The sequence below is a fragment of the Panthera leo genome, chromosome D1 (genome assembly GCF_018350215.1).
Source record: "Panthera leo isolate Ple1 chromosome D1, P.leo_Ple1_pat1.1, whole genome shotgun sequence".
Classification (NCBI taxonomy): Eukaryota; Metazoa; Chordata; class Mammalia; order Carnivora; family Felidae; genus Panthera; species Panthera leo.
In genome coordinates this window covers 104977257-105004193 of record NC_056688.1, presented here as the reverse complement: position 1 = coordinate 105004193, position 26937 = coordinate 104977257, and the positions used below count along the sequence as shown (strand labels likewise).

Here is a 26937-nt window from a genome sequence, read left to right as displayed (position 1 = left end):
CTCGCATGCTTTAAGAAGTGAAAAGAAGCAAGGAGCCTAGGACCGTGGGTAGAATGCCATTTTTTGCTTTGGTTTTTGTTTGTTTGTGTTTTTAATAAGCAGGGACGTGGGGGAAGCAAGAGATATTCGCAGTTGCTTGTCTTTGTATCACAGAAACAGTACTGTTCACCTGGGAAGGGGGTAAGAGGAGGGGGAGGGCGGATGGGTAGGTAACAAGATTTTAATGATATGCATGTGTATGAGTTTTGAACCACGTGACTATTTAAAAGAAAGAAAATGAAGGGGCACCCGGGTGGCTCAGTCGGTTAAGCGTCCGACTTTGGCTCAGGTCACGATCTCCTGGTTCGTGAGTTCAAGCCCTGCGTCGGGCTCTGTGCTGCCGGCTCAGAGCCTGGAGCCTGCTTCGAATTCTGTGTCTCCCTCTTTCTCTCTGCCCCTCCCCCACTCATGCTCTTGCTCTCTCTCTCTCTCTCTCTCAAAAAATAAATAAACATTTAAAAATTAAAAAAAAAAGAAAGAAAACGAAAGAAGGGGAAAAAGAAAGAGGGCTGGAGGAAGGGAGAGGAAAAGTAAACGCTGTTAGGAAGTCTCTCCCGTATTTGAGTCTGTCGTGCATCGTCTCCAATTTCGATGTTTCCCCCTCCGGCGCTGGCTGACCCAGATGAAGGGGGGGTGGGGGGTTGTGTTCGGGCCCACTGTGCACGAGGGTTTAGTTGTTAGTAACTAAAGTCTTATCTGATGTGGCAGGATGCCCAGGTGATGAATTGTTCTCAGGGTCCGAGGGAACAGAGGGCCCCCCGGCTCCTCCCTCCCGCCTCCCTCCTTCCCGCCGGGTGTTTGTTCACGGAGGGGGACTGTGGGCGCCATCGTTCCTTTCCTTTCTCTTCTGCTGCCGGGCAGATACACTGAAGTTTGTGTGGGTTAAATATGGCCATGGTGGGTCCTCACTGTGCATTTGCAACGGTTGGTTTCACACTGGGGCTTTCGAGTCAGGTAGAAAAGTCGTACTACCTGCCGAGCTGTGTGACCTCCGGCTTGTCACTTAACCTCTCTGGACCTCGTTTCCTTCTTTGTAAATTAGGGAGGATACTACCTTCTCAAAGAGCTCGTAGGAGGATTGCGTGAAATGATTTAAGCCTTGCACGTAGCAAATGCCACTCACCCCCGTCATCGCCATCGCCACCGTATCCATGGTGACATACTGTGGCTACTGGTCTCTGTGTGTCTGCCGCAGAGGCCTTCCACTCCGCAAGGGAAGGGCTCAGTCTCCCTCCTCTCTGTGCCTCGTTCCACACAGGTGCCCGGGTAATGAGCGCGGAATCCCAGTACCCAGCAGGTGCCAGTGCTGGTGTTTCCAGGCTCGTGTTTCCAGATCTCAGAGCTGGGCCGGGGCTCTGGCTGTGCCCAGCAGTGTGACTCCAGGGGGCACGGGGACAAGAATAGGTTTCCACCGGAAGTGCCATGGTTAATGCTCAGACTCTGAAGCTAGACAGCCCGTAAAAGCTGCCGCTTTTTTAGCTGTGTGACTCCGGCATTTGACTTAACCCGTCGGGGCCTCGGTTTTCTTACCAACAAAACTGAGTTGGTGTGAGAGTTGACTGTCCTCAGCCTCTGATCGGGCGGGACCGCCCTTTACCTTGTGAGCGACCTGGTTTGCTGTGCTGTCTCTGCTCGTGCCATTGCATTGACTTGGAATGCCCTTTCCTCTCCTCTCCCAGACAGCAAACTCCTACTCATCCTTTACAGCCCAGCTCAGGCTGCAGCGCCCCCCATCCCCACCCCCACCCCGCCCAGGTCTTTTCGGATGGCCTCCCTCCAGCTGGGTCAGGGGCTCTCCGGGCCCCTCATTCCTGGGGCTCATTCTCTCGCTGGCTTGCAGAGCCGAAGAATTCCTGCCGTGCTTTCGTGCTCGGATACAACCCCTCCCGCTGTATCGACGTTTCTGAAATCGGGATGCGGCTGCCACATCCGTTTAACATCTTGGTGTTTCTTCTCCCAGATCCCTGAGGCTTATCGTAATGGTTGGTCTCTGAAGAGTGGACGGTGAGCACACCAGCTTATGTTAGTTAGGGACGCTTCCCTGCCAGGCTCCCACCCCCTCCCCTCTTCGGATCGAAGCTGGATGCCATTCGGGTCTCTGCCTCTCCACTCCGGGCGCAGTCTGGCTCCATAAGGAACCCTCCACGTCCCCCGGAGGCATAGAGATGGCTGCGGATGGCCGGCTCTGTGAGCAGCCCCCATCACCCAGAGCAGGAGGCCTTGTGGTTCTGGACCCCAGGCGTCAGAAAGTCCCCCTGACGCGTGTGACCCTGGTGCCACCAGGCTGCAAGGGGGCAAGGGAGACACGTCTCAGAGCTTCCCACTTTCTCTCAGACTGGTGTGTGTGGGTGGAGAAGGGGCCGGGGATGGGGAGGTGGCTCTCGTCAGAGAGGAGCCAGAACTCAGAGGGCGTCAACAGCCCCCTGTCTGAGTCCTGGGTGGTGGCGGGGGCCGGGTGGGGGCGTAGAGGGGATAGGGCTGAACTGTGACTTGACTATTAATGCTCTGAGTGACCTTGGGCGAGTCCTTTCCCTCCTGGGGCTCAGCGTCCTCATCTGGAAAACGAGACGGTGCTAAGACCCAGGGATTGGTGGCTGTCTTCTCTTCTCCTCCCCCTCTCTCTCCTTTTAAGGAGCTCTCTCACCTCCACTGAGAAAGAACTAAGCCTCTAACCCTTGCTGCCAGCTGTGTGGTATCACTGCCATGCCCCCTTTCCAGATGAACTTCACAGCAAAGGCTCAGAGATGCCGAGTGGCTTGCCAGAGGCCACACAGGGAGGAGACGGGATTTGAACCCAGGCTGCAAAAAACCAAAAAACTTTCACAAACCACCCTGGGACTCTGTCCCGGCCCACCCCAGCCCTGACTCCTCCCCCAGAAATCCCCCCCCCCCCACCTCAACCCGAAGGCTGGGGAGGGTTCAGAGGGCCAGAAGGGGGCCATCACCGGGAACCACATCCTGTGACAGTTGCCCTGGGGAGAGCTCGCTTTCTCTCCAAGTCTGGGACAGGTGAACGGAAAACAGGCCCTCCTCAGCCCCGCTGGGCAGGACCCACAGCCCAGCCTCCTGTACCATCCGCCCGCTCTGGGAGGAAACCTGAGCCCCGGGCAGAGCCGGCCGCTGGCCCTTGCCACTGGGCCCAAATCACGGCCTCTGGGCCGACGGAGGAAAAGGATTCCTCTGTACGAAGCCACTCCACAACCCGTCCCCTCCGGGCATATGCCACGCTCATTTCAACTCCCCCGGGCCTGGGAGCGATTCTTTGCCAGGCGGCAGCTCTGAGCGTCAATCACATGACCCTGTCTTGGAAACCCGTGGAGCTACTGAGCCAGCGCCGGCCGAGTGGGGCAGAGAAGAGAGGGACGCAGCCACTGACCTCCCTCACGGGTGTCTGTGTCCACCTTGTCCCGCCCGCCACACACACACACACACACACGCGAGTGAGAGTTCAAGGACTTGTCACTCAATGCCCCATTTTTATTCAGCAATTACTTTAATCTCAGGACCCTAGGAACAGGACACCAGCAGCCGGCCCCAAGCCCTCGGGCCTCTCTCTGGAGGCTGCCGGGACGTGTTTGTGGCTCTGGGTGTGACACTGTATATTCCCGTGCTCCTCGGGAAGCTCCCAGCAATCCAAGCAGACAGATGGGCGCGAGGTACTTTGCACAGCCTCTGGGCCCCTCCTGCTGCCGTGGGCACTGGCGCCCAGCTCTGGGTCTATGGGGGAGCTGGGCTAGGGCCATCGTCGTAAGCCATGGGAAGCTTAGAATAAGGATCTTCTGTCCAGGGACAGTCACCGCAGAGCAGGGCTGTGCCCCGGTGGGCTCCAAGGGTCTCTAGAGGCAGGGCTGGCTGCGGGCGCCAGCACCTTGGTCATGGGGGAGGGGCAGTCGTCCCGCTGGCGGTCGGCTGGCGGTTCCCAGGAAGGCTGGACTCCGTGCCCGGGCCCTTGCCAACCTGGGCCAGTGGGTGTGCCACCCCCAGCCCCAGAATCCACCTGCCGAAGCAGCCCAGCAGCCCCTGCACGTGGGGCTTCCCTGGGCAGCGCTGGGACGGGGCCTGTTTCTGTTCTCTCAGCACCTCTGGACCCGGAGTCGTCTGAGAACCCGGGGAAGCAAACGCATCGTAGACGCCTGAGGACCCGAAGGGGCCTCAGGAGTCATTCAGCTCAGCCCCTCCTTGCAGCCTGCTGAGAGGTGGCCCAGGCGGCTCGTTCATCCTTGAGACGGAGAGCTCACCACCTCTCCGAGGCAGCACCCTCCACCTTGTGGCTGTTTGGGGCCGGGGGAGGGCTGGGCCAGCAGCTTCTGTTTGATGGACGGAGACTGAGCGGTGCAAGGTGAGGGCTTTCCTTGCATCTCTCCGGGGGAGGCTTCTCAGCCCCCTGGGGGGGGGTGGCGAGCTGGGAGGACGGGGTGGGAGAGCGGGGGCAGGGAGAGCAGGAGTCCAGCGGAAGGGAGTCGCCGGAGCCTCTCGTGGGCCCGGCCTAGGATGCCCCGATGTCGTCATAGTCCTCATTGCCAGTGGAACCAGGCTGGGGCGTGGGGGATCCTGTGTGGCCAGGGGGCTCGGGTTAGTGGGAGGCTCGTCACCGCCCCTCCTGCCCCATGGGACAGAGCCGAGCGGGTCCGAGTCCGCCCCCTCCCCTGTGATGCCGGGCGGTGTGCAGTGATGAGACTCCCGTTGTATGCTCTTGGTCGCGGCCAGCTCCCTTGCTGGCCTGTCAGCCCAGAAGGCAGAGCCTCGTCTGTGCGGTGTAGGGCTACAGTCCCCAAGCTTGCACAGGAAGTGCTGGGCGACTGAGTGCTGGCAGACGCTTGCCACCTCAGTGTCCCCCCCAAGGGACCATCGGCCACTTCTGTTTGAATGCCTCCGCTAATGGGGAGCTCACTTCCTCTCGAGGCACTCTTTGAGTCTTTCTCTGTCTCATCCCCATCCATGTTCCCCACCTCCTCATTTTACTTCCTTCCTTTTCCCCTTGGGCCGATGGATCCCATGGATCCAGAGTTCCCCCTACGCGTGCACCCGCTGCCCCTGACCATCCCCCCCTTCCGGGACCCGCCTCCCCTGCCGCTGGCACCTGGATACTGAAACTGGTCCGTCGAGGGAGGCTGGGGCGGCGGCTGGAAGTTCTGGTACCACTCCCCGGAGGAGGTGCTGGAGCTGTCGTCAGCCGAGGGCCCTGCCGGAAAGCCCCAGAGCCGGTCACTCTCTGCCTGGGGACAGCCAGCTCACGAGCTGCCAGGGCTAGGAGGCCCTCCCGACTCACAAGAGTGAAGTCCCTGGCTTGACCACGAATAAGAAAATGAAGGTCCGGAGAGGGGTGGAGGCTTGCCCAAGGTCGCACAGCGAGTGGCTGCGGGGCTGGGGCCGGGATCCCGAACTCAGCCTGGCTCAGGGCTTCCGGCTGCACGCTTCCTCCAGCCAGGCCGGCTACGGGATGGGAGGCTGGGGTACACGCAGAGTCCTCCTGGGCCCAGCTTACCTGAAAAGGTAGCCTGGGAGCCAGCCAGCTCCAAGTTCGGGGGCTGCTCCAAGAAGGGGCTCCTCTCTGTAGAAAACACCTGAGGGGTCCACAGAGGTAGCCTGCTACTGGGGCTGTTGCAGTAATCCTCCCCGGAGGACGTGCTGGATCCCCTGTTGCTTCCTGGGTGGCGCTGAGAGCCCAGGGAGGGCGTGTCTGCGATGTAGTGTCCAGCCCTGGCGGGGGGGACCTGGGAGGCACCCGTCTCTTCAAGTCCTGGGCCAGGAAAGGGAGGATGGTGAGGAAAGAAGCGGCAATGCACCAAGGGGGCTTTCAACTCGGTCGGGGCCGACATCCCGTATCACCGACTCACCTTCCTCCAGGGGAGGCATCTGGAACCTGCTCTGCTGGATCTCCTCCTCCGTGACCCGGTGCCGCTGGGAATCTAGAAGCAGAGCGGTGGTGAGGAGGGGTGAAGGTCCACCTCCTGGTCCTGGGAGCCCGGAGGAGGGGTGGGTGGGCCTCGGGACTTGGGAGGGGGCCCCGAGGCCGAGCAGTGGAGGAGGACAAGCCCAGGGGTACCGAGGGGCTTAGAATTTCCCATCACACCCCAGGCTCTTGTCCAGCCAGACCCCAAACCTCAATCTCTAACCAGCACGGGGACAGGCTGCTTCTGGCCAGAGACCCCAGTGCCTCGAGCCTCTCTGGCCCGCCAGCTGCCCCTCCTCCTCCTTAAGGAAATAGGAAGAGTCCTGGGCTCTCCGCTCATGCCCTGGAGACTCTGGGCAGGAAAGGGGCAGGCGGTGCCTTCTAGGAGCACCTAGAACTTTCTAGGAGCACCTAGAACTTTCCGGAGTGGAGGCCTTGCTTACATCCAGTTCCCTGTTTCAGAACTGGAGAGATGTGGATTTGTTGAGTCTTAAGGACTTGAGGGTCTGGAACCTTGCCGTCAGCTCTCTCAGAACCGGTACCCCTGAATTTCCTTCACAATGTCACAGGATTTTGGACTCCTGGTCTTGCCTGGAGTAAGGTGCCTGGGCTCAGAATCCCGGGCTCTAAGGATGCCTCATCCCGGTGGCTCCCAAATGCTGATTTGTGGCACAGAGCAGAAGTGGAATCACCCACCTCCCACCCCATTGGCCCTGGTGTGCCGGGTGGGGCACAGACAACCGGTGGTCCCCAATATCCATTCTCCCCTCTGGCCTTTATCTGGACACACAACTGCTTGGGACAGAGGTTTTGTCTGTCGTCCTCTCTTACAGCTGGGGGGGGGGGGGGGCGCTTAAGTTCCAGCCGGGGTGATGTGGGTGGCTGTGATGTGGGCATCTCTGGCATCCTGCCTTTTAGGGTAGGGCATGCTTCACCTTCCCTTCCCGTCCTGCTGCCCAGAATGTGGATGTTGTAGTGAGCCACGCTGGACCATGTGGACAAGGGCAACAGCTTAGGGATTGCACAGCGGCAAGAAAGGAGGAGGCTGGGTCCCTGCCGACTTCTTAGGACGCTGTCATTTGGGGACCTCCATCACACACAGCCAAACTCTCATCGTCGCTTATATGGTGGGTCCCGGGGAGAACCGGGGAAGGTTTGACAAGCTCCCAAGGGACTTCACAATAGGCATGGGATTCTGTGCTCTAACCTCCAGCATTGCATGGGCCCTGCCTTAAGCACTGTCTTTCCTCGTCCTATCCCCAGCAGGCGGGAAGGAAAGCTGGAAAAGCCGGCTGAGAGGTTCAAGCTGGGCTTGCCCATGAAGGGAGGGGAGCGTGCCAGGTTGATGGGCAGAATGGGACGCAGAAGGGGTGTGGGAGAAACCATCTGAATGAATGTCTCTTGCTTGGACTTGCTTGTCTAACACGGCCACAGCCACCTTCTGGTGAATGTCGAGGGGCGGGTCTTAAGACCCTGCGTGGCCAGAGACAAACGTGGGAAAGAAGGAAGTTGGAGCCATGGAGAGGTCTCTAGGGTCACAAAGTATTGTGAGAGCCTCAGTGTAGGACCATCTGCAGTGGATCCAGTGGGTAAGAAGGGGCATTCAACCCATGTCATGCAGGGGTCACCAGATGGAACCTACGGAGGGTCCCCAGCCACATGGGCCCTCTCCCTGGTAGGGGCGGGTGGGCCCTCGGGGGCCCAGGCACTCACTGTAGAAGGTGGTCAGGGCCACGGGAGGCTGGGCGCTGAAGTCATAATGCTCATAGTCTGAGTCCGAGCTGGAGTCCGAGTCCTTGGGGGGTAGGGCCTGGACCTGGATGGGCAGCTTGGGAACTGGGGAGAGAGCAGAGTTGGGGCACCGGGGAGTGGTGGGCAGAAAGGCGCAGGGAGAGGCAGCAGAGAGCGTGGGTGGGGGGGACCAGAGACAGAGCGGCAGGGAGAGCACGGGGTAGCCCATCTTGTACAAGCCCATCCAGCCTGGGTTTTCCAAGCTCCCCCCCCCCCCACTTTAAACACGGGGAACTAATAACACGTGTTTATTTCACAAGGAAGGTGCAGTCACTACATGTGAGGCGCTGTTCTAACATTTAAAACATGATCTCGTCTGGATTCTCGGAACAACTCTGTGAGGTAGGTGCATTACGGTCCCTCTTTTACAGCCGAAGAAACTGAGGCACAGGGAGGTTCTCACCTTGCCCAGAGAAGCGGGCAGTGTGGCTCTTAACCTCGAGACCATAACATTCAGTGAGCGAATGCTCTGGGCCCAACTTGTGTGCTAAGTTCTGTAGTCATAGTCTCTTCTCAAATACACGGATACCGTGCAGAGAGAATATGTATATAATTTGGCTGAGTTTTGTATTGCTTTTCCGGTCACCGAATGCTTTCAAATAAAGGTGATTTAATGCAGTCATAATGCAATGCAATGAAACTCGAGTTCCTTTACAAGACTTTCAAGAGGTATAAATCCCTACGTTGTAAAAGATGGATGACTGATCTGATTTTTTTTTTCATTCAGAAAAATGAAATAAAATTATGTTCCAGGAAACCTGGATGGGGCTCTGCAGGAAGGCTGATTGAGGCTATTGAAAGACGCGATAATATCACAAACCTACCAGCCAATTAGCAGGGCAGAACTTTCCTCTGAGAAATGCCCTGTATTATTCCAGAACTCTAAAGCCTAGTCTAGAACGACTGCCTTGGAGGGTCCTCTGCCCAGATCGAGGCACGACATGCTCAAGGTCCCACGGGCACCAGTGGGCTGACTGAGGTCTCATCTCCAACTGGGACGCTGCTTTGACCTACACAGGTCTGACCCTCCCAAAAAGGATTCCTTTCCTGTCCTCCCCAGCCTTCCTCACTCCCAGGGTGGTGGACATCGTACCTTCTTCTTTGGAAATGGTGATGGGAACATCTTGATAGCTATTGATCCCCTCTGGGGTGGTGGTGGGTGGGTGCTGGTCGTTCACCATAATGGGCAGGGCTGAGAGAGGAGAGGCAGAGACGCTATAAGTCACTTTTTGGTCTCTCCCGGTCTAGCTGGTCCTGTTCTCACGGAGATGCCTCTCTCCCCATCTCTCCCTCGAATCCACACGCACGCACGCAGTCTAGTCCTCCCATGGACCGCTTCTGCCAGGCATGCTGGGAAAATCCTGCCCATCGGGAGGTGCTCCCAGGGGTCTGGGCTGGGTGGCCATTGCTGGGTGGTGCTCCATTCTGCTGAGTCCCTTGAGGCCCCCATCCCCCTGAGAAGGCCACACCTCAGGCCTGCTGCTTTCCCTCTCTGGGCCTTTCCTGTGGCTCCCAGAACTCTGCACCTACCGTATTTTCCTTTAACTTTCAAGAAGATGAAGGCTGTGGAGATGAGTAAGCCAAGGAGGAGAATTCCCAGAATGATGCAGAGGATGAAAAGCATTAGTTCTCGCGATTTCCAGGCTTCTGCTTTCTGGATCGTAGTAGGTTCTGGAAGCAAGAACCCCAAATCAGAAAGAGGAACGGACATAGACTTCTTGCCTCTCCAGCATCTCTGCAGCCGACCTACTTCCCTTTTGGACTTATCTTCCTCCTCTCTTCTTTTTTCCGAATGTCCCCATCTGCTTTTAGACACTTTATATTGGGAGGTGCCCAAGAAATGTTGAATGAACAATTAGCTGAGTGAGCCTTTCCCCTGGCCACCCGCTCAGTAATCACTGAGTGCCCACTGTGTGCCCACTAGGCTCTAGGGATACAAATACGACATTGGCATCATAGGCCTTGAGGGCCACTGTCTAGTGGGGAGATCAACACGTTGACTCATCCAATATGGCGCCAGGCTTACTGGGAAGGAGGTATGGGCAGGCATGAGGCCTTACAAGGGGCCTTCTCTGGTAGGGCAGGGTGGGAGGTGGACACCGAGGCTGGCTTTCCAGAGAAGGTGACGTGGAGCCACCTCTGGCAGCGAACAGACCATCAGGAGGGCGAGATGTCCTTTCTGTGCCCTGGATGCATTGTTCCCATCAGACACGTACTCCGAGGGCAGAGGTGAGGGCCGTGATTCTGGACCTCCCAGCTCCGCAGCCCTGATGTGACTTCCTGTCTTCACCCCTCTCTCCGTGCCACCCCTGCTAAAAAAGAACCCAAAGCCTGCAAAGAGGCTATAATGAGGCAGGTGCTTGGAGCCCTCGAGAGAGGAGAGATGGGACTCATCTCCTCCTCGGTGTTAGGCCACAGGGCTGGATGAAGGGTAGTGACAGCACCACAGGGGGCTGGTGGGATGCAAGCATCCTGACCCCCTGGCTGGGCATAGTGACTGCTCCCCACTGCCAAGAAATTACCCTCTCCCTGTTCTCATTTTTCCCCCTCCCCTGCATCTGCAAAGGGCTTGACTTGAACCAGGGTGGGAGGTGGGTTTAGCAGCAGGAAGTGGGTGTAAAAGGGAGGCTGGGCTGCGGGGTCCATGAAGAGACCAGTGAATTCGGGCCCAGAGGGACAGGCTGAAGGCAGGGCTGTGGGGCCAAGGGCTAGAGTGTGGTCCTTGGAGGTGGATCTTTCTTTGCTCTTTGAAGGCTGATGAGGCTTCCCACCTTGACCTCAGAGAGAGAGAGGGAGTATGCGAGTGGGTGTCCGGGGTCCTGGCAGGAGTTCACCCTACAGCCCGTACCCTTCCCAGCGTTCCATTCCCTCTCTGTGCCTTCATCCATTGCCAGTTGTCTGTCAGGACTTAGTGCCCCTCCACTCCGTCCCCAGGCCCCTGTCCACCTTCCTCCAGTGGAAGCAGGGGACGGCACCCAGCCCGTGAACCTGGGCCAGGCCCCCCGCCTATCCCGGGGTTGCCAAGGGGCTCCGTGCCCGGACTAACTAATCACGAGAACACCTAATGCTCCGGCAGTGCTTACCGTGTGCTCTGCCCTGTTCTAAGTGCTTTAGAAAAATGAATTCACTGGAGACTCACAGCAATGCCAGGAGAAAGCTACGGCGATTATCATCCCCACTTTATAGTCAAGGGATCTGAGGCTCAGAGAGACTCAGCCCAACATTACCCAGCTAGCAGGGGACACGGCTGGGCTTTGAGCCTCAGGAGTCTTCCTGGAAGTCAGCCAAGCTACACACAGCTGGCGGGCAGACCAAGCCTGGTTCAGATCAGAGCCTTGGATGCAAACTCCGGCCAAATGCCGGCTGGCTGCGCCTTCATCCTGTGAGCGCGAGCTTTTTTCTCCGTGTAAAGGCTCTAATGAGACCTCCCCGATGGGGACACCAGGAGCATTACAGGGCCGGGAACTAATGATGGCAAAGCTCTGGACCGGTGCCCGGGATGTTATCAACCCACTGACTGTGAGCTACCACTGGCCCGTGTCAGACCAGGTCAGCGCTGGCTCTCTCCAGCCCTGTTCTCCTGCCTGACAGGAGAGTGGGCTCCTGTCCATGAAATACCAGGATTCGGGAGAGCTGTGGAGCTTACATGGCAGGGAGGGGAGAGGAGAGGGGCAAAAGCACCCACAGAATGGAGCCCGGGGACAGGGAGGGGGCGGAGGGAGCGGCAAGTCCATCGGCTGGAGGTAGGGGACGTGGGAGGCGTGCACCCACCTCCCTGAGAAACCGCACACCCAGCGACACTCACCCACAGTGACCGGCTGAACGCTTGCAGGGGCTTCGGAAGTGGACAGATTGAGCAGACTTCGGGAGCCTGTCAGAAAGCACCGATCATTTACTCAACACGTATTACCAAGCGCCTACTGTGTGCCAGTCCTTGTGTTAGAAACTGAGCAAGACAGACAAGTGACCTGGAACTTGGGGGTGCATATGGGTAAGAAAACCTGCCTTTCCCACCCCCCACACTAAGGAAACTTCATGCTGGGAATTTTTTTGGGTTAGAGTAAGAGGCTGATGAGAAAAGAACGATCCTTTCTTTCTGTAAAATCTGCTACAGACCCCAAATCTCTTTTTCTGTCAAGTCCTGGGTTCGTTCTTCACATTGGCCTTGGGAGCTGGGAAGCCGACATTATGATCACTATCATAATCGCTTGACAGGTAAGGGATGGGGCTTACAAAGTCCCTGGGTGGATATCACCCGATTTCCCAGCTACCCTGCGAAAGGGCAAGGATCGGCAACCACACGGTCATGGAACTGAACCCCCCCGCCCCAGTGGGTAAATGGTGGAGCTAGGCTTCGTAGACAGGTGTCTGAGCTCCCTCGCGACGCCTAATGCCATGTTTCTCTGGGTCTAACGCTCTGGCTTTGTCATAGTTTAACACCTCCGAAATTGGGGCGATGGCATCCATTGTTACAACGGATGGCGTGCCACGAGTTTATTTTGGCAGCATTGTTGTCCTTTATGGTACATAAAATAATAAGCGTGACCTCCCGATGCCGCCTTAGATTTGGCGAAATATGGCAGAGTCCGATTCTTAGTGGGGAAATGAGGCTTAGCGGAAATAAGAGGTACCGGGTGCTCCCCAATGCCTGGCACGTGATCGGGGCCCCAGACTCTGTCGCTGATGTTATTAGTGTCTCCCACTGTTATCCTTCTATGCCACCAGCCCTGGGATAGCAGTTGGTTTCATGTCCTTGAGCCAGTTCCGGTCAACAGAGACCATTGCTTAGCATGCAGGAATGTCTCACCAAATATTGGACGTCACGATCTGGGGGCTGAATTGAGGCATCTGGGGGCAAGAGTGCCCTGATTAATTAGCCGTGTCTCCCTGGGCATGGTAAGGGCAACGGTCCCTGGAAGGCCAGTAGTTGTCATTCCTGACCTAGTCCAAGCCGTGGTCCCTGGCCCGCCAGTTCTCAGGCTTCAGATTCGGGTGGAATCGCTAGTCTACATCCGGGGGTAGGTGAGGTAGGGGTGGGGAGGAGGGATACCTGAGCAGAGGACTCTGGCTGCCCTCGACTGTCTGCAGAGATAGGGGTTGTTGAACCTCCAGAAGCAATCGGAGGGGGTGGGCTCCTCCCCCTTGCATGAGTAGTACATTTTCCCCGGCAGGGAATGGGGCAGCCCCTGGAGTCTTGTGGCCACGGTCCCACAGCCCAAGGTCCGGCAGAGCACCTGGGCCTCCGAGGAGTACCACTCACTGTCACACACTGTGCTCCAGACCCCACGGAAATGTACTTCCACCTGCCCCTCGCAGGAGTCGGCGCCCCCAGTCAGGCGCCAGGACTGGTGCTCTGCAGAGGAGAGGTGCGGGGGGTGGGGATGGGGGCAGAGTCAGGTCAGGACCCTTTGGGCTGAACCCCCCCCCCCCCAAGCAGGCCTGGCTCATGGATGCAAACACCCTACAGCCAACCAGTCTCCAGAATCCGTGTCCTTCCCCGTCTATATCTGCCCACACATCATCTGCTGCCATCTACACTGGCCCATGCTGCTCTGCTACTCAAACTGTGGTCCGTGGATCTGCAGCATCGGCGTGGCGTGGGATCTGGTCAGAAACTCAGACTCTCCAGCCCTGCCCGCACCTACTGAGTCAGAACCCTTATTTACCAAGACCGCTTCTCCCCAGCCCCCATGCCCGCGCACAAGTAGAAAGAAACACTGGCTGGACCAGAGCTTCGTGGCCTCATCTGGAAGGCTGACAGCCTCCTCCGTCCGGCTCCCCTTGCTGCTCTGAACCCGGTGACCGGCTGGCCCCGGGGAAGAGTCTCACCACCGATGTGGCTTCCTCCAGGAGGTGGGCAGGCTTAACCTCCAACTCTGGAGTCCTGTCTCCCTCTAAACTCCACCTGGCTTGGTTTCTTAGGGCGCTTGTCACTCTCTCCCTCCGATGTTGCCTGTCTCTTATGTGCTTGTCTCTTATTTGCTTGTCCCCATATTTGCGAGGACTCGACCTCGCTCCGGCAGGGGTCATCCCTCCCAGCTCCCAGTAAGTGCGGGTAGATGACCCCCGGCTCACCTGAGCACAGCACGCCGGCGTCCTCCTTGTGACCGCAGTAGCCGTTTCCTGGCAGCCCAGGGCAGTCCCACAGGTGGTCCTCGGTCCCCGAGCAGTTCACCTGGTCCCGGTGGATGGGTCCTTGGCCGGGCGCGAAGTGCAGGCCGGGCAGGGCCTGGACCGCCCAGCCGCAGTTCAGCTGCCGGCACACCACGTGGGCGTCCTTCAGGTCCCACGTGTCGTCGCACACCGACCCCCACTGGCCGCGCTCTAGCATCTCCACGCGGCCGGCGCACGGACCGCTGCCGCCCACCAACCGCACCGCGCGGTTCTCTGGGGAAGGAGAAGAGGTTTGTGGGTGGTTGGGAAGAGCGTGGGGGGAGGGGGGAGGGTGGTCCTAGCGGTGGATCCGATGAGACGAGCTGGTAGCTCGGTGGGCAGGACTGGAAAACCCAGTCAGGGCTGAGGACCTAGTGGGCAGACGTGGGGGACTCCGCAGGACTAAGGACCTGTGGGTGGGCTATGGGGCCGGTGGGAGGGGCTAGTAACCTGGTGGGCGGGACAGGGGAAATCTGTGGGCTTGCGGACTGGGTGGGCGGAGCTGCAGGCTGGTGGGTGGGGCTAGAGGCCTGGTGAGCGGAGCCCGAAGAGCAGGCCGTCCTCGGGGCTGGAGAGCCGTGCTGCTAAGGGACACAGGGAACGTGGCATATTTATGCACATGGGAGGTAGGGGCAGAGATAGAGGTCCTGAGCGAAAGCAGAGGCGGGACCAGTAGGTAAGGGCTAGAGACCCAGTTAGGATTGGGGAGCCAAGGGGTCAGGTTGGGGACCACAGTGGCGGAGCTGGAGATCTAGTAGGGGGAGTCCAGAGCAAGTCCAGATCTGAGGACTTGCTCAGAGCTGGAAATGAGACAGTGCTGCAGTCCTCCAGTGTGGGAGCCAGCTGTGCTTGCATTGGTGGTGGGTGGCCGGTGGCGGGCGGCGGGGGGTGGGGTGGGGGGTGGGGGAAAGGAGGGTCCGGCGGGCAGGCCTTGGGTCCAGTGGCCAGGGCTGGGGAGAGGAGTGAGGGACAATGGCTTGAAGGCCTGAGGGTAGGGCAGGCAGGGCCAAGGTGGCGGTGTACTTGTACCTGCGCAGGTGACCTCAGCTGGCCTGTCGCTGTCGCACGGACGCTCCACCACGTCGCAGAGTGGCCACTCGGGCCCTCTGCACAGGACGGCGGGCGCCAGGGCCAGTGTGGCGTTCGGGGCCTCGCTGGCGTTCCCCGCGCCTGGACCAGGCGGCAGCTCTGAGGGCGTCAGGGTGGGCTGGACGGCTGCCCCCGCCCCGCCGCAGCTCAGCGCGCGGCACGCGGCCTCAGTGGCATTGTGGTTCCAGAACGCCCCGCACGCGGGCTCCCACGACTTCCGGATCCAGACCTCCACCGTCCCGCTGCAGTGGCTGCTCCCATTCACCAGGCGGATCCCGAGCGGCTCTCCTGGAAGTGCCAGACGCCAGCTGAGACCTCCACCGACTGGGACTCTGCAGATCCCAGGGATGGCAGTGGGGGGCGGCGGCTTCCAGGGGCTCCACCGCTGACCTGCTGTGTTACCTCAGACTATACCCTCCTGGGCTCTGGGCCTCAGCCTTCCCATCTGCAGAATGGGGCTGGGCTGGTTCATCCCCAATCCCCCTTCGGGGCCTGACCTGGTTCTCCTTAGAGTCAGGAGACGGGGGCTGAGGGTGACTGTAGAGGTTAGGATGCCTTTGTTCCATCTAGGGTGACAGAGAACCAGGGGTCCAGTCCCCACAAACCTCCCTCTCTTGCCCCTGTCTCCAGGGCACCCTTGTGTGAAGGAAGGGCAGAGTTCTGGGTGCCAGGCCCTGCCCTTGTACTGTGGATGCCATGCGTCCACTCTTAGGCTCCTCTGCTGTTCTGAGGGTTACCATTGAGGCCGCCATCATGACCTTGAAGCCCTGGAGGATGGATATGGGGTTGAAGACGGGCTTCTTGGGATAGTGGTAACCCAGACACCATCCTTGGGGAGTCACCTGCCTATTTTTGCCCAGGACTACACCCTCAGGATAGCACACAGCTTTGCACAGAGTAGGTGCTTAATATGTGTTAAGTTAATCAAGGACCCACTTGGCAGAACCCACACCCCCCCAACTAAGAGTTCTTCAGCTTGTTCTCAGCAAGTCTCCTTAAAATGCTTACTGAACATTTTGACCACCCATACGTGACATTTTATTTTAAGGTAAGCCCCTTGCCCAGCGTGGGGCTTGAACTCATGACCTTGAGATCCAGACCTGAGCTGAGATCAAGAGTCAGATGTTTAATGGGCTGAGCCACCCAGGTGCCCCAAGCATATGTGACATTTTATCAGTGGCCTTTCAAAGATGGCAGTTCTAAGATCTCAGAGGGAATGTGATGCTAGGACTCAGGCACTGAGCCAGGAAGTTAGGGAGCCTCCCTGATACCCTAAAAGTCTGTTTCCTTTCCCCATCACTCAGGACACCCCCCGCTTGGTCTCAGAAAGCTGGCTGTGCGCCCCAGAAAGATTGTTTCCTTACCTGACTCCAAGGGCTGGGTCTCTGTGCTGCTGGTGTTGGGCTGGCCGGATGGGGTTGGAGACGGGTGACCTGAAATTAACCAGCAGCGGCCATGGTGGGTGAGTGAGCACAGAGGTAGAGGGCACAGAGGTGTCTTCAAGGACAGGGGACACTTTCTGGAGCCACTTTCTGTGGCTACGTGGGGACCTTGACACGACATAGCCCTGGGCATTGGGCATAGTTGCCTCCATTCAGGGTAGGGAAATTCTCAAGCTTTCTTCTGGGGCATTTTCCACTTCCCCTTTGAATTGTGCAAACGTGCTCAGACATCAGAGTAGAGCAGGGAGGAGTGACTGGGGGCTTTGGGGACACACTTCCTGGCTGAGTGACCGTGGATGGGCTACTACCCTCTCTGGGTCAGAGTCCCAGTTTGTTGGCAATAGCACTTAGGCAGGTATTGTGAGGCGAAAAGGAGTCAATACCTATAAAATACTAGACCTACAGAAGAAGCTCAAATGGGAGTTATTGTCAGGAAGAACATTGTTGTTTGGAAAACCTGTTTGAGAAACTCACACCAGGCTTCTGGGTAATCGTGGCATAGGGGGGCGGGACCATCAGACTGCAGAGCTTTCAGATGCGGAGAAACTAACATTTGCCAAAGGCTGAAGTTATGCAAGGTCCTCGCAGATAGTATTCCATTTTCCTCCAAACAGGCAGTGAGGTAGATATTAGCGTTTGCTTTTTACAAATTGGGAAAGGGAAGCCCAAAGAATAGAAACCAATCGCCTGGCCCAGATGGTACCCCTTTGTCTTTCTAGAGCCCTGTCCTCTTGGCCCCCTGGGGGCTGACCTGTTTGGGCTAAATCAGCATCTCCCTAGGCCCTTTAGCTTTTGCTTGGCTCAGCCAACGGGGAGCCCCAGCAGAGGTAGGAGGGAGGGAGGAGCGTGGAGTGGTAGGTGCTTATTCCCCTGGCTCCTCCTGTCCTTGACTCTCTCCTTCCAGGTCTCACTGACCACTCCCTGGTCTTGTCTCCTTGGGTCCAGAGTGGCAACAGCTCAGCCACTTCTGGTTCTTGCTTACCTTATCCTTTGTAAATAGTCTTTTTGTTTTTCTGTGTGTTTTTAAATGTTTATTTATTTTTGAGAGAGAGAGAGAGAGAGAGAGAGAGAGAGAACACACAAGCAGGGGAGGGGCAGAGAGGGAAGGAGACAGAATCCCAGGCAGGCTCCACACGGTCAGTGCAGAGCCCGACGCGGGACTCGAACCCACAAACTGAGATCATGACCTGAGCTGAAGATGCTTAACCAACTGATCCACCCAGGCGCCTCTGTAAATAGTCTTTTTGTAAATAAGCCCCTTCAAAGTCTCCTATTTTGAAAGCGCCTCCCGTTTCCTGTTGGGACCCTGACTGATATTGGCCCGAGGCACCCCCGCCCCAGCTGAGCAAAAAGCAGAGCTTGGATTTGAATAGTCTCCGAGGAATGGACTCTGTGCTGGGCAGGGATATTCCAGTTTGCAGACGCAGAAAGGGAGGGCTGTGGCCAGGGCCGCTGTGCTCCCAAAGGAGCACCCCTGCATTCAGGGTCTCTCCCCTGCATTCAGAAGGACGTGTGCTCACTGATGGGCCGATGTGGGGAAGAGGCAGCGAGCCTCCTTCGTCCCTTCCTTCTCTTTCTTCTCTTTTGACCCAGTATTGGAGGCCCTGATGCAACCACAAGATGGAGGGAAATGTGGACCCAACTGGAATTTTGTGCAAGAAGTAAACCTTTTTTCCGGTTCACATCCTGGTGCCCCCTCCGAAAAAACATACGCAAACCCTCCAAAAAAACCAAAAAACCCAGAAGTGAACCTCTGCTGGGGTAAGCCATGAAGATTTTACCCTATGTTTGTTACCCCGGCCCAGCCTGGCCTGGCCTGACTGATCTAGGGGCTGCAGACTCAGGCACGGCTGCTACATATTCTGAGAAGCTTCTCCGGACTCGTACCCAGCCGTGCGCGCAGGCGCACTCAACGCTCAGGCCTGCAGACACAGCTCTCCTGTAGGCACCCATGTGGGCCACTCCATCACTCAGACAGAAAGTAATCAGGCCTAGGATTGCCTGTCCTTGCCAGCTCCCTGCTTGGCTGCCCGGCCTGACCCCCGGGGAGGGAAACGACTCAGAATTCAGAGCACAAACTCTGTGGCTAATGGAATATTCAGAACCAGGATCCAGACGCCCCGAGGTTAGGACTGCAGAATCCCGGTTCCCACAGCAAGGGTCCCAGTGCCACAGAGTAACAGTTTTCAATACGTGTGTGTGTGTGCCAGGGCCCGGGGTGGGGAATGGGGTGTTGGCTGGGGCGTGTATGTGCTTGTGATTGTGGTGGGTGTGTGAGTGTGTGGTTGTGACCATTTGTGTGCAAGCGTCTGTGTGTGTGTGTGTGTGTGTGTGTGTGTGTGTGTGTGGAGGGCCCTAGATCGACTGCGTGTGTCTCTCTGGGTCTGGGAAACCACTCTCTCATGTGCAAAAACACACATGCTTTCTGCTAGACCAGAAAACCCTGGAGGGCGAGGCTCAAAGCTGAACCAGCCCTGTGTCCCAGGCTGTCCAACCCCGTGGTTGCTGATTGGCTGATGGAGGAGTGAGTAGACCTGCCAGGTTTTATTTTTTTTTTTTTTACATTTATTTATTTTTGAGAGACAGACAGAGACAGAACACACGTGGGGGAGGGGCAGAGAGAGAAGGAGACACAGAATCCGAAGCAGGCTCCAGGCTGGGAGCTGTCAGCACAGAGCCCGACGCGGGGCTCGAACTCACAAACCGTGATGTCATGACCTGAGTAGAAGTCAGACGCTCAACCGACTAAGCCACCCAGGCGCCCCTAGACCTGCCAGCTTTAAGGACAGCTGTCACCAAGGCAGTTTATTCATTCTCAAGGGTTTGTTTTCTGTGTCCCAGGCATTTTCCTGCCCCCAATCCCAAGAAGGGATCCTGGCTTTTGTGTTCTCTGAGTCCTGTGCCTGTAGGAACAAACGAAGAATTTCCCTCCCACCCTCCTTGCATCCAGGCCTCGGCTGGCACGCGGGGCCCAACGCAGCACCAGTGCGTCCCAGGCATCATTGCTGCCTTTGTCTGGTCCTGCGTCTCACACTTTTCTTTGCATTTGATTCACTTTTTGCTGGAGTAAATTTATTTGAAAAGGAACCGTTACCTTTTCCCGGGAATCTGCTCTACTACATTAAGATACTCAACTATAAAAGTGTGGATTGCGGTGTCTTGGGTGGCTAATCACTGGACACAGAGTGAATGCTCATTCGTTGGGGAAATGGAATGAATTATGGCCCATTTACAGCATGTCCTCTGATGCTGCCTTTATAAAGAATGAAATGGACACACTGGTTGGAGGGGTTTCCATCCTGTGTTGAGTAAGGAAGCAAGATGCAGGGAAGGAGGTGTAATGTGATACAATTTTGGTAAAGCGATGGCCAAAAAGAAAAAAAAACACCTTTTATGAACTGGTACGATTCTATGGACATGGGGAAGAGCGTGGGGGGAGAGACAGAGGGGGCCAGATTTATGGGCATGTGACCTGTGCATTCACAGGCCCCCAACCCAGAAGGTTCCCTGGACGTGGTTTAGTGCTGTCTCCATCTTGAAATTCTTAATAGTTTTTTAACAAGGGGCTCTACATTTTTCTATTGCACTGGGGGGGGGCCCTTCACATTTTGTAACTGGTCCTGGGGCCGAGCCTTATGCTGGTGGGAGAAGAGAGGGAGAGAGAGAGAAAGCAAACAAGGAAAGAAGGAGATAAAAGGCTGTATTTAGAAAACCATGGGTGGTATGAATCCATTTCTATAAAATCAGGTACCGAGGTAGACGTGCGCAAACTTAGCGAATATAGAGCCAAATATATAGCGAATATAGAGCCAAATGGACTTTTAGTACGGCGTGCCCCAAATGGAAGCTAACTGCGAAACTAAGTGTACTAAAAGGAAAGCCGCATAAGAAATATTAAAAGGCGCGTCATCATCGAATAAAGACGGTCTCTTTGATAGGCTCAGAAAGAATGACAGAGCCTCGAAGAGAAAATCATTGAAATAATTAAATCTTTTTCTTCCCACGCGGCTCCGTGTTATTGGATACTAAACTCGGTTATGCTGTGTGCCCCACAAAATCATCTTGAGTTGTGCGCCCCTCCCCGTTCTGCAAAAGTATGGACCCACAGGGATGAGAGATGGAGGGGAGGGCTCCGACCGGGGGGAGAAAAACTTACCCCCCCCCAGCGCAGGACGACGGACAGCAGCTTTTCCGGCCGGCCCGAGCAGAACAGGCCAGGACCCTGGACAGGGTAGCCAGGGGAAGATGCCAAGGGAACGTGAAATGTAGGCGACTGAGGACAGGAAAAATGAAGAGTCACCTTGCCTGGAGGCTGAGAGACACTTGTCCTCCTCTTGTGTCACCCAGGCCCGTGGGACACCCCGGGGCTTGGAGAGCTGGGGGACATGGAAAGGGAAGAGGCATAGACCCTGAAGGAGAGGCCGAGGCCCAGCTGGCCGGCCCAGTGTCAGAGCAAGTGGGGGAGGGGAGCTGTCAGGCCCCTTCGGGGTCACCAGAACACCGCCCTGGGCACGCCCGGCACACGGGGTGAGAGAAACACCAGCTGAAGGCTCCAAAGACGTGCCGAGAAAAGCATAGACATAATAAGTGTTTGCCGAGAGGACGATGGTGCAGGGCCGGGGTTTGGGGGAAGGCAGGGTGGAGACGGAGGGCTACAGCCACGTAGGTGGAGGGGGCCCACAGAGAGAACCAGCGCGCGGAAGGCAGCATGTGTCACCTGCCACAAGCACATTGTTTTCTTTTTAACATCAGTATAAAGTGTCATGAGCCCACGTCAACGGCCTTGAGAACAACAGCAGCAGAGCCCTTTTGATCCAGTCATTTCGTTTCTGGAAACCTGTCCTAAAGAAATAATCTGGAATACTCCATAGAGATTAGAGGCCATGTGTCAGAATTGGAAAGTTCTAGATTCCTTTCCCCACCTAAGCCCTTTTCTGTTGTTGTTTTTTTTTCCTTTTAAGAGAGTGTGAGTGGGGGAGGGGCAGAGAGAAGGAGAGAGAGAATCCCAGGCAGGCTCCGTGCTGCCAGCGCAGAGCCCGATGCAGGGCTCGAACTCACGAACCGTGAGATCATGCCCTGAGCCTAAATCAAGAATCGGAGGCTTAACTGACCGAGCCACCCAGGTGCCCCCGAGCCCTTTGCTAACTGTGAGATTCAGGCAAATCATTTAACTTCTCTGAGCCTCGAGCATTCCCTCTGTAAGATGGGAGCAAGAAAGACCCCCAGTGCAGGCTCACCGTGAACATGAAAATATACGACACACTTTAGACAAAGCCTTCCCTTCCCTTGTTTCTAATAGGAAAAAAATTTACAGTCCTCCAAACTGGGGACAACTGAATTGTCTAAAAGCAACTGGCGGATCAGTTAGGAGGATCAATAATAAAAATATTTGCAAAAAGATATTCACAAAGAGTTTTTAATGATGTGGGGAAAACTACAAATACTTTGGGCTCTCCCCTCTGGCCCCCCGCCCCCACCCAGCCCGGTTTTAAGCTTCTGAAGGTCTTCTGAGACCCAGAGGGAGCCCGAGTTCGGTCCCCCATTCTGTCCTCTCCTTGAACCCTGGACTTTTTCCCTCCATGGCCCCAGTTGCATGTAGTTACGGTGGTTTTAGTGATGTGCTGTTGATTCCCATCAGGCCTGCTAGATTCTAAGGGTCACAGGGACAGGGATGTTCCATATCCCCGGCACTTGGCACAGTGCCTTGCCCAGAAGAGATGCTAAAAGGATATAAATAAATGAAATGTGATCTCTACTACAGAAAAAAAAAAAAAAAAAGCATAGGAAAAATAAAAACACTAGCAGGAAATATGCCCATACGGTGAGTTTTGTTGTTTTCTCTCTCTTTTGGTTGCTTTAAATTTTTAAAATCTTCTACGACAAATTAAAAATTAAAGGTCTCCAAAGAAACAAGTGGGCCTTTTTTTGGGAAGAACATGTGGTTGGCTCGCGGTACTAATACAATGAGTTTTTTTAGTGTTCGTTTCTTTTTGAGAGAGAGAGAGAGAGAGAGTGCGAGCCCAAGTGGGGGAGGGGCAGAGCTGTCCGCACAGAGCCCGACACGCGGGGCTCGAACTCATGAACCACGAGATCATGACCGGAGCCGAAGTTGGACGCTTAACCGACTGAGCCACCCAGGTGCCCCCACAATGAGTTTGAAGCCAGCTGTCCACTCATTCCGCTCACCTGAGCCTGTGGAGAGGGTCTGGCAGATCACGTGGCCAGTGTGGCCGTGTTAGCCAGAGCCACACTCACGCCTGGAGGCGAAACAAAGAGCTCGTGTGCTCCGTGGGTCAAGGCGTTTCTTCTCTGGTAAATGTCAGGATTGTTGGGGACAGAGTGGAGGGGTCACACCGGGGCTGAGTGTTAGAGGAGGTGGGTCCGGGCTGATTTCTATCATTAACTTTCTGTGTCACCTCGGATGGGTCTTTTATACTCCAGACCTATTTTCTCACTTACAAGACAACAGACTGATAGCTTTCTGGTCTCTTTAAGTCCTTCGATCCTTTCATTATAATTAGATAAAATATATAATGAAAGACAACTCTAATGAACACTCACTGTATGCCCCAGAGATGATGAGTATTATCAATGCGCTTTAATCCCACGTAGTATCTATTTGAATCCTGAAACTATCCTATGAAGTGGGAACTATTAGCCTCCCTGTGTCATCACAGAGAGAACTGCAACACAGAGAGGTTAAGCAAATCACCCACGGCCACCCAGATGGTCAGCATTAGAGGCGAGCATAGAGCCTGGCCAGTCTGGCTTGAGAAGCCACTCTTAAACCACTACATCGTGCTTCCAATATCCTATCGATATAAATGGAAAATGTGTCCTGTGCTCTCAGTCTATCATTACAGGGGGCGGTTCATCATATGCAAAGAGTTCGTATGTATAAATGCGGCAAGAGGAGTAGAAATCTGGAGATGTTAGAGATCCTTTTGTCCAAAATGGAGAACTGTGTTGTGCTGCACTGTCCGGTATGGTTGCAATTTTCATTTTATTTAATGCAATTCGTTTAAACTTCATCTTGCAAACTGATAATTCGATCCAGTCGTTGGAAAACTTCAAAAACCGTTCGAGCTGCTTAGATACGTGAATCTACCTTTGCCATAGCGAATTTTATGAAATCTGAATACAGATCAAGTACTGCTGATGAAACTTTAGGGTCCAGACTGAGATGGGCTTTAAATGCCAAGTATACACCATATTTCGAAGACTTGGTAAGAAAAAAAGTAGACTGTGAAATAGCTCATTAATAACTTTGTATATTGACAGCATGTTGAGATGATATTTTGGACATATGGGTTCAGTAAAATATATCATTATGTTAACTTCATCTGTTTTCACTTTTTAAAATGTGGCTACAGGAGAATTTAACATGACCAATGTGGCTCACATCATATTTGCATCAGACAGCACGATGTGGGGGAGAACATGGGCCTTGCATCCACAGGCTTGGACAGGAGACCCAGCCCTGCCCTTACTATTTTTTTTTTAAGTTTATTTATTTTGAGAGAGAGAGAGCACGCGTGCATAAGTGGGAGAGGGGCAGAGAGAGAGGGGAAGAGAGAGCGAATCCTAGGAGGGCTCTGTACTGTCAGCGCCGAGCCTGATTCGGGGCTTGAACTCATGAACCATGAGATCGTGACCCCAGCGAAAACCAAGAATCAGATGCTTAACTGACTGAGCCACCCAGGCGCCCCTTCCAATACTTTAGAAGAACTCATTTAATTTCATTTCATTCCCACAGCAAGCCCACAAAGTGGGGACACTGAGGCACAAAGACGTTTTGTAATTTACCCAAGACGACACGGTGAGAAAATGTCGGAGCTGGGATTTGGACCCAGGCTCTCTGGTTCCACAGCCCACACTCTCAACCGCTCTACTCCACTGGTTGGAATCCAGGGTCCTGGTTCGGCTTCAGTGACAGTGCCGGGGGCAGGGGAGTGGTTGGGGGGGAGTGGAGTAGGGGGGGGGCAGGGAGCTCTGACAAGCCAGGGGATCTCCCAAACTCCTTCCACCTCTGCACCGCTCAGCAAGCCCTGAACTCAGACATGAAAGCTCCCCCCATAATGGTGGTACAGCTTCCGGGGGCTGATTTCCTAAAGGGGCCCTGACTCCCAGGGTGAGCTGCCACCGTGAGGAGACCATCCTTCCTGGGGCAGAGGCCCCTGGGATGGCATTTGTCCCACTGCCCTCCTAACACGGAGGACACAAGTCTGCCGGCTGAGCCACGAGCTGCCCCTGCCCCTTCCCCACCAGCTCCCCGACCCAGGCTGGGTCCGGTACCATCTGCCCCCTCCCCCCCGCCCCCGTTTCTATTGTGAGGAGGAAAGGGACACTTAGAAGACCAACCACCAGTGGAACCGGGGTGGGGTGGGGCGGGTATTGGGGAAGCAGCCAGGAGAGGGAGGGGGCCGGGACTAGACGACTGGTTCTCTTTCAAGAAATTCCCTGGAGGTCGTTAACTGGGCAGCGATCCGCCGAAAGGCTGGACAGAATAAAGGAACAAGATACAATTCCATTAAATTTGGAAAGAAGCATGGTGCCCGTTTACACAAGTAACTTCCAACTGGAGTCGAAGCCGGTAGCTGTGTTCTGTCTTCGAAGGGACTTGGGGGGAGATTGTGACATCCAGTCGGGCTGCGTTTACTTTGTCACGGAGACCGAGGCTGGCCCAGGGGCTTGGTGGGACAGCACAGCCCTCGCTCACTGGTGTCGGTGGCTGTGGTGAATAGACCAGGCTGTACCCGCTGGGAATCTCTAAGTCCAAGAAGGTTGGGGTGACCTTCCTCCCTTTGGAACCTATAGAGAAGTTAGGGGGCTCCTGGGTGGCTCAGTCGATTAAGCATCTGACGTTCGGTTTCTGCTCAGGTCGTGATCTCACGGTTTGTGGATTCGAGTCCTGCACGGGGCTCCTCGCTGACCGTGCAGAGCCTGCTTGGGATTCTCTCTCTCTCTCTCTCTCTCTCTCTCTCTCTCTCTCTCTCTCTCTCTCTCCCTCTCTCTCTCTGCCCCTCCCCCACTCAGTCTCTCTGTCTCTCAAACTAAATGAACTGAAAGAAAAAAATTTTCTAATTAAAAAGAAAATGTAAGGGGAAGTCAATGACTTTGGATTTTGGCTTTATTTTATTTGACGGGCGTTTTCGTTTGATTTCACTCTCTCCTCTTCTACCTAGGAAAATCTTGGGGACACAGAGGAAACTCAGTGCACACGCTATGAACTGGACCTTTGTGTCCCCCCCCCCCCAACCCACCAAATCTGTATATTGAAGCCCTACTCCCCAGTGTGATGGTTCAGGAGGTGGGGTGCTTGGGACGCAATTCGGGTTAGATGAGGTCATGAGGGTGGGGACCTCCTGATGGAAAAAAGAACAGGAGACAGGCACTCTGGCCCTCTGCCATGTGAGGACACAGCAGGAAGGGGGGGCAGCCATGAACCAGGAAGAGGTTCCTCACCAGACACTGAGCCTGCAGGCACCTTGACCTTGGACTTCCCAGCCTCCAGAACTGTGAGACCACGTTGGTACTTCGAGCCATCCAGTCTGTGGCATTTGGCTCTAGCAGCCCAAGCTGAGACAGCACGTGACTGATGGGAGTTCAGAGCTCCAGAGGACTCCACTCCCTCAGGGCAGAGAACTTCCAGCCTTTTTTAACTTTCTTCATCACCCTGTCACACGACAGAGGATGTTCATCTGCGGGACCCCCTCCCTGCATGCCCAGCTGGAATTTCCGTCCCCTCCATCGCCACGTCCAACGGCCGCTCATAATTTCCACCGAAAGGGAAGCTCAACCATAGGAACAACGCAACATAACCCGCTTTGGGGCCCGGTAGATTTCTGGAAGTCCCCCGTTCTCTCTCTTGCTCAAGAGAGCGAGGCTGTGTGAGTGACACTGTGCCGAGAGCTGAGAAATGAGTCTGAGGCTGGCCTGCGTTCCATTCCGTTCACACCCGTTGACCGCTCGCCGCGTGCCGGGACGGGAGCAGGTGTCAGGGACACGAGCGTGTCACTGGGAAGGTCCGTGGGTTGCCTCGAGGGCTGCGGGGAGAACATACGTGAAATGCCTCGGATGTGGTATCTGGAAGCTGTCGTGAAGACCCCCCATCCTGAGGCTTTGGCCTACTTTCTCTTGTCCGGTGCTGAGTGGATACGGGGTGGGGGGGCGGCATCTGGCCGTCGATTACACGTTCCGTCCCAGGCACGAAGATGGCTCTGAGGGCCCTTCAGCCTTCTCTGCAAAGGGACAGTTCCAGCTCCCCAAAGACTTCGTTATGTCCTCCTTCCTCCCCATCCCTCTTATGAACCTCAGCAGAGCTGCCCCACACTCACATTTTGCTGCCCCCTTCCCTGGCTCTGCAAGTCCTAGTGATGTTCATCCGGTGGTCCTAGAGACGACGGGCCTGCGGTTGCCATGGTAACAAGAGTTCCTCCAAAACCAAAGGCTCCCGTGGTCCTGACCCCACAGGCGCCTCCGCCAGACCCCACCTTCTGGGCCGCCACCGCCCGGTGAGATGAGACACCA

General features: G+C 55.8%; 1 protein-coding gene across 6 annotated transcripts in view; it reads right to left on the bottom strand.

Moving 5' to 3' along the window:
• Positions 1-3495: 3495 nt before the first annotated feature.
• The window catches only part of CD6 (CD6 molecule), a 40592-nt gene continuing 17150 nt past the window's right edge, over positions 3496-26937 (bottom strand). Inside the window, exons 2-13 of one of the 6 annotated variants that reach the window (XM_042904986.1) lie at positions 16330-16398; positions 14906-15253; positions 13799-14110; positions 12774-13076; positions 11529-11594; positions 9254-9394; positions 8817-8915; positions 7646-7768; positions 5877-5948; positions 5525-5779; positions 5102-5221; positions 3496-4590 (exon numbers count right to left, since the gene is read on the bottom strand). In XM_042904986.1, the coding sequence (XP_042760920.1) occupies positions 4526-4590; positions 5102-5221; positions 5525-5779; positions 5877-5948; positions 7646-7768; positions 8817-8915; positions 9254-9394; positions 11529-11594; positions 12774-13076; positions 13799-14110; positions 14906-15253; positions 16330-16398 (1973 nt within the window). In that variant the 3' untranslated portion in view covers positions 3496-4525. The remainder of the gene's footprint in view (positions 4591-5101; positions 5222-5524; positions 5780-5876; positions 5949-7645; positions 7769-8816; positions 8916-9253; positions 9395-11528; positions 11595-12773; positions 13077-13798; positions 14111-14905; positions 15254-16329; positions 16399-26937) is intronic. The other 5 variants (XM_042904987.1, XM_042904988.1, XM_042904991.1 and 2 more) reach the window with 5 other exon arrangements.